The 12,336-nt window shown below is 36.9% G+C and overlaps 1 protein-coding gene across 2 annotated transcripts in view; it reads right to left on the reverse strand.

Moving 5' to 3' along the window:
- LOC306859228 (kinesin-like protein KIF1C) overlaps window positions 1-11,003 on the reverse strand; it is a 43,628-nt gene extending 32,625 nt beyond the window's left edge. Inside the window, exons 1-4 of one of the 2 annotated variants that reach the window (XM_079400147.1) lie at window positions 10,585-11,003; window positions 2,452-2,555; window positions 367-443; window positions 84-263 (exon numbers count right to left, since the gene is read on the reverse strand). In XM_079400147.1, coding sequence (XP_079256273.1) covers window positions 84-263; window positions 367-443; window positions 2,452-2,554 — 360 coding nt within the window. In that variant the 5' untranslated portion in view covers window position 2,555; window positions 10,585-11,003. The remainder of the gene's footprint in view (window positions 1-83; window positions 264-366; window positions 444-2,451; window positions 2,556-10,584) is intronic. The other variant, XM_079400146.1, reaches the window with a different exon arrangement.
- Between the last annotated feature and the right edge of the window lie 1,333 nt (window positions 11,004-12,336).

The raw sequence follows: 12,336 nt of genomic DNA on the forward strand, positions 1-12,336 counted from the left end.
TCCAGAGAGAATCACCATGCATTTGGAAGGTCGACCCATGAATCGATTCTGCATCGCTTTATCGGCGCAGCTCTAATACACACCTGTGGAATGATGCCTTGTTGTCCAGGCTCTTGTTTTCCCATCATGGTGTAGGATTTTCCGGCTCCGGTCTGACCGTAGGCGAATATACAGACGTTGTAGCCCTCAAAGGCGTGAAGCAGCATCTCCTCCCCGATGTCCAGATACACCTGCCGCTGGGACGCGAACGCTGGGTCGTCCTCCTGCACACACACACACACACACACACACACACACACACACGTCAGTGAGTTCAGAGCCACAGGAGCGCAGACAGCAGCAGTAAACGGCAGAGCAGGATCTTACCGTGCTGTGAGACCAGTACGAATAATCAAAGCTGAAGTTCTTGGCTGTTTCTTTGGGCTGTTTGGGGTTCCAGATGCCTGTGAGATGACAAACACAACAGAGTGAGATGTTCAGTGACTCGCTGAATGAATCAACCGTTTAAATGATTCGGTTCAATCACAATGACTCACTTATTAACAGTGACTTGCTGCCACCTACTGGCGGTTTTTATTTCACATTTAAAGTAGCTTTTTATTTTTTATATAATTTCTAACAACTTTATTTAATGTTTTATGTTTAATATATCCAAACATTATTTGTGCATGTGTAACTGCAGGTTAAATGCATTCATGTCCTGCATTAAACAGTGTAAACACATCTAAACACCTCTTCAGATGCAGCTTCTGTTTCCTCTGCAATGCAAAGATGAATTATTGATACTGATTTAATTTGTTTGGTAACAGCCCAAATGTCTTATTATTCTAATTCACTGATTAAATGTAAGAATTTGACTCAAAAGATAATGCACACTTTCATAAAAATGGCTTTAAAAAGGGAAAAATCAGTTTAAAAAGATGAATTTCTATCAGTGTGAACTGACCTCTACACAGAATATGAAGAAAATCAAAACTTTAGGAGTCAGCTGTCCACGGCAGTCCTTAAGATACCAGCACAATAACACACTCAGCTAAATATTGTTATCGATAAAATCCCAGAAAATATCAAGATATATTTTTTTTGTCGATATTGCACACCCCTATTTCAAAGACATCTGTATTGTTAAAAGCTCTATATAAATAAAGGTGACTTGACATTGCAGACACTGATATTGTGACCTCCAGCTTTGCTGTGCTTGTAAGGCTGTATAATTTGGCCAAAAATGTGTAGTTATTTATCAATGTATATATTTAGCTATAAAATATAATTATTATTTGTATCATATTATTAAAATAATTTGATTATAGTACTTATTATTCTATTATTATAATAATACATTATATTATTATTGTTTTTATTACTATTATGTTTAATAAATTAAAATATTAACCAAAACAAAAAAATTGCTATTGTAATATTTCACTGTAAAATACAAAAACTGAGAATTATATATCATTTTAATAATAATCGTATTGTAAAACAAAATGACTTTTATTGCTCAATTAAAATACTAAGTAAAATAAGAACTATTACTATTGTAATATTTCATTGTAAAATACAAACTATTTAAGAAAATATAATAAGAAATACTGATAATAATTGTACTGTAAAGAGTCACACTCAGAGCGTCGAGTTAACCAGTGCTGCAGTGAGTGTGTGTGAGAGAGAGAGAGAGAGAGAGAGAGTGAGTGAGTGAATGAGTGCATGTGTGTGTGTGTGTGTGTGTGTGTGTGTGTGTGAGAGAGAGAGAGAGAGAGAGAGAGTGAGTGAATGAGTGCATGTGTGTGTGTGTGTGTCTGTGTGAGAGTGAGTGAATGAGTGCATGTGTGTGTGTGTGTGTGTGAGAGTGAGTGAATGAGTGCATGTGTGTGTGTGTGTGTGTGAGAGTGAGTGAGTGAATGAGTGCATGTGTGTGTGTGTGTGTCTGTGTGAGAGTGAGTGAATGAGTGCATGTGTGTGTGTGTGTGTGTGAGAGTGAGTGAGTGAATGAGTGCATGTGTGTGTGTGTCTGTGTGTGTGAGAGTGAGTGAATGAGTGCATGTGTGCGTCTGTGTCTGTGTGAGAGAGAGAGAGAGAGAGAGAGAGTGAGAGTGAATGAATGCATGTGTGTGTGTGTGTCTGTGTGTGTGAGAGTGAGTGAATGAGTGCGTGTGTGTGTGTCTGTGTCTGTGTGAGAGAGAGTGAGTGAATGAGTGCATGTGTGTGTGTGTGTGCGTGTGTCTGTGTCTGTGTGAGAGAGAGTGAGTGAATGAGTGCATGTGTGTGTGTGTGTGCGTGTGTCTGTGTGAGAGTGAGTGAATGAGTGCATGTGTGTGTGTCTGTGTCTGTGTGAGAGAGAGTGAGTGAATGAGTGCATGTGTGTGTGTGTGTGCGTGTGTCTGTGTGAGAGTGAGTGAATGAGTGCATGTGTGCGTGTGTGTCTGTGTGTGTGTGTGTGTTTGCACTCACAGGTGGTGTTTCCCTGCATCTGTATGACACATTTAGCATCTCGGCTGGTTTCGCGGGAGTTAAAGGGCCGAACTCTCACCGCTACCTTCACTGAGGCAGCCATCCTGAAACACAAAACAACAGCCAATCAGGATCAGACACACTAGAGGAAGTCCCTCCGGACCAATCAGAGCTCAACGTTCCTCTGTCAATCACATCAAACTCCCAGAACCCCTGAAACAACGGCTAAAGAGAATGGAAGACTAGTGAGTAATCTCTTCTGTTCAACAGGGCTGCATTTGATGAAAAATACAGTAAAAAACAGTGAAATATTATTAGAATATAAAACAGCTGTTTTCTATGTGAATATCTGTTAAACTGTAATGTATTTCTGTGATCTGCAGCTGTATTTTCAGCATCATTACTCCAGTCTTCAGTGTCACATGATCTTCAGAAATCATAATAATATACTGATTTACTGATCAACAAACATTTCTGATTATTATCAATGTTGAAAACAGTTGTGCTGCACAATATTTTTGTGGAAACTGTGATATATTTTATTTTTCAGGATTCACAGATGAATAGAAAGTTCAAAAGAACAGCATTTATTTGAAACAGAAATATACTGCAACATTATAAATGTCAGCATTATAAAAGTCAAGAAAGAGGTGTAAAAATAAACACACTGGACATAAAAGGACAAGTTGAGTGCATTGCATTGTGGGATAGAGTATCTAAAACAGTGTAGCAGATTTTCAAAAATGTCTGTTTCACATGTATACAAATCCACGGACACACACGAGACTCAAACTCTCTCTCATTCCTCCATTGTGTCGTATTAAGTCCCTCTTGTTCTGTGTATGTTTGCTTTAACTCATTCCAGCTGTCTGTCTGTGTGTGTGTGTGTGTGTGTGTGTGTGTGTGTCGTCATGCCAACAGCGCTGTTTTAAACTCTTGCACATGTCAGTCACACACTCAATGTTTAAACGTTAGTCAAACCTGAGATCTCGTTCAGATCTCACATGAGCTGCGAGATATATATATATATGGGCCATTTTACAGAACTGGTCCAAAGTCAGAGTTGGAAACATCTTGAAAAAAATGTCTTTCCAAAACATGTGTATGTATTCAAATTGTATCCAAGGTACACATTTATAGTAATTGTGCAGTTAATTCTCATATTGTCTTTTCAGAAAGTTTTGGAATATTTGTCCTCTCCCCAAATTTGGTCACTACCGAAACACAGTAATAATAATTTAATTAGAAGGGTTATATTGACCTATTAAGATTTTGCTTACATCTATATTGTAATTTTTATTTTTATTTTTTTTTGCTATTTTATTATAACATTTTCAGAGGTAAATCCATAACAATTCAATTTTAAACAATATTTCAAGTGCAATTTATGAGATTTGTTGCATTTTCTAATCCAATTTTTCTTTGTAAAAGGCAAAAAGTTGATCATACTGATTTCAAAGTTAAGGATTGATTAGTTTTAAATATACATTGAACCAAAAACTATCATAAAATCTTAGTTGATACTCCAGTATACTTTATTTTTGACAAAATATCCCATGTTTCGGTAGTGAATTTTAACTCATACTAAAACACTACTAAAACATACTAAAATACAAAAAAAATTGCATAACTGTACTAAAATTTAGTTTATTTCCCCCAAATATGAGGATTATGTGTTCCCTTTTGTCACTACCGAAACAATGATGACATGTTTTGGTCGTGACAATTTTACTAGTACAGTCACTATATAGCGCGCTTTCCTCTTAGTAACGACATAAACACAAGAACTGACAGCAGTGTGAAAGCAGCAGCTAAAAATGCATCTGATTACAGCGATGTGGATGTTTGCATGAGCTCTGCAGTTCAGTGCTCCAGTAAAGTCCAGTCACATCATGTTTATTTATAAAGTACTTATTATAGTACGGTATTAAACATGAAAAACATGAGTCAGTGTCGCTTTCAGTTAGAATTACAACTTGATTTTCTCTTATAAAGCAGCTCTCCAGTGTGGAGCTAGATAATGATAAAACATTTTTATTAGTGGGAAAAAATTATTTAATTAAAGTGATAGTTTGGTTTACAGAGATCAAAGCTTGATCTAGCTCAGGACTGTTTGGGTTATCATAACCCTATAAGGTATTTTAAGACATTATGTTGTGAATAAAATAGTTTATCCAAAGCATCTTATCACTTACCTTTATTTTGTTTCTTATCTATATGACTTACAAAAGGAGATGTTAGGCATAATAAAGACGAGAGATATTACGTAAGTGAAAATATGCAGATCGAGTGATAGTATTGATATGTGACCGAAAAGATAATGTACTATCGAGGATGACGCCCAGGCTCTTAACTTGAGGGGAAGGAAAAACAGATAAGTTATTAATGACTATTGAAGAGCATTTGTATTTGGAGAGGATGGATGGGGTACCTATGAGAAGGACTTCTGTTTTGGAATTGTTAAGTTTAAGAAAATTAGCGGAAAACCAGGAATTAATTTCTTGTAAACAGAGGGCAAGGGAGGATGGAGGGAAAAACTCGAGTGGTTTAGTGGAGAGGTAGAGCTGGGTGTCATCGGCATAGCAGTGAAAGTGAATGTTGTATTTACGGAATATATAACCGAGTGGAAGAATGTAAATGATAAAAAGGAGGGGTCCCAGGACAGAGCCCTGAGGGACACCGGCAGATACAGAAAAAGAGTCAGACCTATGGGATTTGAGTTGAATAAACTGTGTGCGACCAGATAAATATGAAGTAAACCAGGCGAGGGGGGTGTTAGTTAAACCAATATAGGAGAGTCTGTCAAGAAGGATGGAATAAGAGATAGTATCAAACGCTGCTGTAAGATCAAGGAGAATAAGGATGGAGAGCAAACCCGAATCACAAGCTACAAGTAGGTAATTTGTTATTTTAAGGAGAGCTGTTTCAGTGCTATGTAGGGGGCGAAAACCGGATTGAAAATTCTCATAAATATTATTAGTAGTAAGATGGGAATGGAGTTGCATAGCCACAGTTTTTTCTAATATTTTAGAAACAAAGGGAAGATTTGAAATAGGACGAAAGTTATTGAAATTAGTGGGATCCAAACCAGTTTTTTTCAGAATAGGTGTGATTGTGGCTGTTTTGAATAACCGAGGGACAATACCAGAGATGAGGGATGAATGAATAATATTGGTGATGAGGGGAGCTAAAGAAGAGAGACAGGATTTCACCAGAGTAGTGGGGAGGGGATCAAGCTGACAGGTTGAAGGTTTAAATTTACAGATGAGTTCTGAAACATCTTTGATGGAGGGAAAAGTAAAACTGGAAAATGTGGATGTTATAGATACAGAAGGAAGGGAAAAGTCCCTACCAGCAGCTGCAGCTCCACATGAGGTTAAGTGTTGATGGATATCAGAGATTTTCGAAACAAAAAAGGACATGAGCGAATTACAAAAATCAGAGGATTGTATGTGATGAGGAAGAGAATCAGGTTTCGTTATAGTAGTGAGGAGTGAAAAAAGGGTTTTGGAACTATGTTGATTTGAATGAATTAAACCAGAGTAATAAACAGATTTGGCAGAGGAGAGATGATTCTTGTATTCAATAACATGGTTATTGTACATTTCTTTATGTATAGTGAGACCAGTTCTATTGTAAAGTCGTTCAAGTTGACGTCCTTTGGATTTAAGTTGACGGAGGGCAGGGGTGAACCAGGGCGCTGAACGAACGAAGGAAACAGATCTGGACTTCAGTGGAGCATGGATATCTAAGAGGTTATGGAGCGTGCTGTTATAGTGGAAAACCAAAGCATCCGGAGAACTGTCAGGATAAGTACTGAGGAGGTTATTGATGTCTGAAGGGAAAGTAGTAATATTTATGTCTTTTATTTTACGAAAAGAAATAATTTGGGGGAGGATAATTTTAGAAAGGGTGAGATTAATAGTAAAAGTAATAAGCACATGGTCAGAAAACGGAAGTGGATGAGGTTTACAGACCGTGGGAGTGATACCAGAGCAACAAACCAAGTCCAAAATGTGATTTTTACAGTGAGTTGGGAAATGTATAAATTGTTGCAGACCAAAACTGTCTAAACAGGATGAAAACTCTTTAGAGAGAGCATTATTGACATTGTCCATATGAATATTAAAGTCACCAAGGATAATAACATTATGAGATGACAAATGTATCATCAACTATTCTTCTATTATCAATAGATAATAGAAGAATCTTAATAACATCTAAGATTTGAATACTTACATTATTTATATGTGTTTATTTTTGGTTGTGGGACAGCAGTTTGCACCAATTCTGTGGAATGGTCCACATTTATACATATATATATATATATATATATGACTGATATAATATATGCATAAAATCAGTAAAACATGCATCATGTCTTCATATACATGAATACAGGGATTCACAAACTTGATGAGCTGATGAAAAAGCTAATCATTAATTCACTGAAATGTAAAATTAAAACAAAAACAAAAAACTAACTAAAAATAATATTTTATTTGTTTAGCCGCATGCAATGTGACTATTAACAGTAATTAGGGAACTGTGAACATGTGAATCTGTTGATAAAGTACTCATTAAATATTAAATTAAAATCTCAGGTGGACTTAAAGAAACTATTTGAGCTCAAAAGGGCTTCGGCTGATAAAACAAATTATGAATCACTTCAATAATATAATAAACGCATGTTAAAAATGGGCAAACCAACAAATCAGTGTTATTTTGGTATTACTAATACACTATTATAATTTTATTAGTATTTTGAATTAGCTTTATTTTTATATTTTCAGTTTTCATTTTAATGTTTTAATGATTTGTTTGGTTTTAGTTAGTTTTAGTTCATTTTACAGTTGCATCTCCAATATCTCTTGATTTAAGGATGTTTAGATACTGGAAAACAAGACAAATACTGAGGAAGAGATTCATGTTTCACAGTTCATACAACATTTAATGCCACGACTTTATGAATTAAAGACTTTCTGTTCTGACTTTTTAAGATCCACAGAAACCCTGACTGTGTGAAAATCAAACACAGTTGATCAGAAATGATGGCATCACATGAGAAGATCATCAGAAGTTAAAGATTATACTGTCAGATCAATATACTGACTGAATGAGAAACTTTGACCTGATGAATCCCTCACATCAACTCAGACACTACAGAGATTCACTGAGAAATAGTCAAAGCTTCAGCTCGCTCTCTCACACACACACACACACACACACACACACACATACACTTAAGATCATACACACACACACACTTATAATCATACACACACACACACACAGTCAGTCAGAGGGTGTTTAAAGGGCCAAGAGGAATGTCATGTGTGTTTGCTGTTTAGTTGCTCCAGCTGTCACAATGAACACACACACACACAGCTCTAATCTGTCCAGACATGTTGTGTCTCTGTTACTCAGAATTGAACTGTCATTACAGGATGACTTAATAAGACACGTGCAGGAGAGGCTTTATTAGCAAATATTTTAATCATTAAAACTCATTAACTCTATAAAGCTACTGTATCATTTTTGATTCGTGAATTTCTAAGGAACTATTTTTGCTGTTAAACCTGTTTCTCACTCAATCTCCTCATATCTTCTGTCTCTGGTTGATAGTTTAGTGTTTTATCCAGTAGAAGCTCTTTTAGTGTAATTGTTCAGCGGCTGCTTCAGAGTCAAATCTTCTCTGATTTTGATCAAGTAAAGGTCAGAATAACTGCAGTCATATCTCCAGATGAACTCTTACTGGACTGAAGCAGCTCAGCTTTACTTGATTCTCCATCAATCATTTTCTAGATAAATCAGTGCGTCTCAAATCTGATCATCAGGATCTTTTGAGGAGCGTTTGTTTCCAGAAGCTTTACTTTCTCTGTTCCTCAGCGGAGGAATGATCTTCATCTCACATCTTCTGAGGAGCGTTTATTTCTTCATCTCTCAATCAGCATTGCATTATATGTTTGGATCATTTACATCTCATATTATGGGAGATATAGCCATATTACTGGAGCTATAGCCATATTACTGGAGATATAGCCATATTACTGGAGCTATAGCCATATTACTGGAGATATAGCCATATTACTGGAGAGATATAGACATATTACTGGAGCTATAGACATATTACTGGAGATATAGACCTATTACTGGAGATATAGCCATATTACTGGAGATGTAGACCTATTACTGGAGATATAGACATATTACTGGAGATATAGACCTATTACTGGAGCTATAGACCTATTACTGGAGATATAGACATATTACTGGAGATATAGACACATTACTGGAGATATAGACACATTACTGGAGATGTAGACCTATTACTGGAGATATAGACATATTACTGGAGATATAGCCATATTACTGGAGCTATAGCCATATTACTGGAGATATAGCCATATTACTGGAGATATAGCCATATTACTGGAGATGTAGACCTATTACTGGAGATATAGACATATTACTGGAGATATAGACCTATTACTGGAGCTATAGACCTATTACTGGAGATATAGACATATTACTGGAGATATAGACACATTACTGGAGATGTAGACACATTACTGGAGATGTAGACCTATTACTGGAGATATAGACATATTACTGGAGATATAGCCCTATTACTGGAGATATAGCCCTATTACTGGAGATATAGACATATTACTGGAGATGTAGACCTATTACTGGAGATGTAGACATATTACTGGAGATATAGACATATTACTGGAGCTATAGCCATATTACTGGAGATATAGCCCTATTACTGGAGATGTAGACCTATTACTGGAGATATAGCCATATTACTGGAGATATAGACACATTACTGGAGATATAGACACATTACTGGAGATATAGACACATTACTGGAGATATAGACACATTACTGGAGATATAGCCATATTACTGGAGATATAGACATATTACTGGAGATATAGACATATTACTGGAGATATAGACATATTACTGGAGATGTAGACATATTACTGGAGATGTAGACATATTACTGGAGATGTAGACCTATTACTGGAGATATAGCCCTATTACTGGAGATATAGCCCTATTACTGGAGATATAGCCATATTACTGGAGATATAGACATATTACTGGAGATGTAGACCTATTACTGGAGATATAGACCTATTACTGGAGATATAGCCATATTACTGGAGATATAGCCATATTACTGGAGATGTAGACATATTACTGGAGATGTAGACCTATTACTGGAGATATAGCCATATTACTGGAGCTATAGACCTATTACTGGAGAGATATAGCCATATTACTGGAGATATAGACCTATTACTGGAGATATAGCCATATTACTGGAGATATAGCCATATTACTGGAGATATAGACATATTACTGGAGATATAGACCTATTACTGGAGATATAGCCATATTACTGGAGATATAGCCATATTACTGGAGATATAGACATATTACTGGAGATATAGACATATTACTGGAGATATGGCCATATTACTGGAGCTATAGACCTATTACTGGAGCTATAGACCTATTACTGGAGCTATAGACCTATTACTGGAGCTATAGACCTATTACTGGAGATATAGACATATTACTGGAGATATGGCCATATTACTGGAGCTATAGACCTATTACTGGAGCTATAGACCTATTACTGGAGCTATAGACCTATTACTGGAGATATAGCCATATTACTGGAGATATAGCCATATTACTGGAGATATAGACATATTACTGGAGATATAGACACATTACTGGAGATATAGCCATATTACTGGAGATATAGAGTGACCGCTAATATTTAGATCAGTTTATGTCAGTATCTGCTGAACTGTTATAAACATCTCATTGATTTACATCAAAAGCAGCATCTCATCATAGAAATATCAGCATAATTCCACATCTGAATAAAACAGAGCTGTTTTTCCTCCACATTCTCACTAAATCAGATTATATAAGACATTAAAGCAGAACAGGACACATCTGCAAAGTTTTGCTTCAGATTTTCTTTTGTTTTGTCGAAACATCCAAGAATCCGTTCCATTTCAAATCATCAGGTTTTTTTAACTCTTAATTGATATAATAGTACATAATAATAATATTATTCTGCGAGATTTGAGGGGAAAGCCTCACCTTCACCGAGTCCGTTCCCGCTGATCTCCGGTGTGTCGCTGCAGAGTTTAACGTTACCGGCTCTGACTTTCACTCTATTTATATTCACACACAAACTTCGACAGTATTTGACGTTATTTCTCCGTTATCCACGCCGAATCCCCGTCTCGTCAAATCCCGGAGCCGCGCGAGATTCCCGCCGCTGTCACGAGCGCCGGTCAGAAACTTTCCCGCGGAGGCCGCGAGCCCTTTCGCCGCAATCCCGCCGGTGACGGTGCTCTCCGGCCGCGGGAAGCCCGTTCGGTGCGTTTCGGGGATGATGAGGGTGTTTTTAGGGAGAAAAGAAGGAAAAATAAAGAGAAAAGGTCGCCGCTGGCCGCCCCCCGCCCCGTCCCGTCCTCGCGCAGCCGAGAGTCCAGTGAGTGACGTCACGACGGCGAACCGGACACCGGGGCGGAACCTCAAACACACAAAACACTCAACAAACGGAATTATGTCCGGTTTTACATGAATTTACGTGTAATACCATGATAGTACCACAATGCGTCCGAAACAAACCACAAAAACTGAAGTCTGTAATGTTTGTCACCAGCTCTAAGACCCAGCAGAAGCTAAAGAGAAATACATTTATTTTAGATTTTTATTGTAATACAAACCTTTGTGGCATATTTCTGTAATTACACACGGTGTTCGTGTTGACCGTATACAAACACACAAAAAAAAATTATTAAATTAATAAATAAATATAGAAAAACGGTCAAATGTGTTCAAACCTCAGACAGGACCGTCAATCATAAAATGTTACGGCTTTATATGAGTTTTGCTCCTGTATTCTGAATATTATTCACAGGATGGCTGCAATCTACGGTGTTTTAAACTGTGTGTTTATGATAATGATTTTACTGAAGAGATGCATGAAAGTCACATGCTGAAACACACCGGAGCTACACAAAGTGTGTGTGTGTGTGTGTGTGTGTGTGTGTGTGAGAGAGAGAGAGAGAGAGAATGAGTGTGTGTGTGTGTGTGTGTGTGTGTGAGTGAGTGCTATCTTTTTTTACTTTTACTTTAATAAATCACCATTGCCACACCATTCGAGATATCCTAAATCCTTTCACAATTTAGCATCTTCAGTATCTTGGCATCATGCTGACAAAGTTTGGTGTGAATTACTTGTTTCTGCTTGGAGGAGTATGAATTTATTTACAGCCTCAATTTTCAAAAAACCCACATTAAAATAAATATAGCTGACTTCCTGTTGGTCGTAGCTAATGACTGTAAATTAGAAAGTTGTCCGGCTTGATTAGACCAATTTATTTACAGAGTTTGTTGTCTGTAGCTAAAACTACCCCCACCCACTTTTGTCAAAAGGTGGCGCTATAGAGTGCCTCCTCAATGCCCATTTATGAGCTTTTGCCAGTGTCTATCTATCATTAATACTGATATGTGTGTTGAATTTCATTAAAATCTAAGTATGTTATCTGCCTCAAAATCACCGGTATACAGTATATTGGATATCAATTTTCCCTCAACAATTTTACATCGGCCGTGTTTTGACATTATTCTGATGAAGTTTGAAGCAAATCGAGTAAAAATAAGATGCTGAATTCAAAGTATTTGAAAAATGACACACTTCCTGCTGCCAGTTAGTGGCGCTATAACTTTCAGTCATAATAGTCACATCTATCCGATCAGCATCATACAACAAACAAACCACTGAAATTTGATCAAGATCAGACAATGTATGTGGATGTTATTAGGCATTTCCTGTTTCTC

This window comes from Barbus barbus (genome assembly GCF_936440315.1).
Source record: "Barbus barbus genome assembly, chromosome: 40".
Classification (NCBI taxonomy): Eukaryota; Metazoa; Chordata; class Actinopteri; order Cypriniformes; family Cyprinidae; genus Barbus; species Barbus barbus.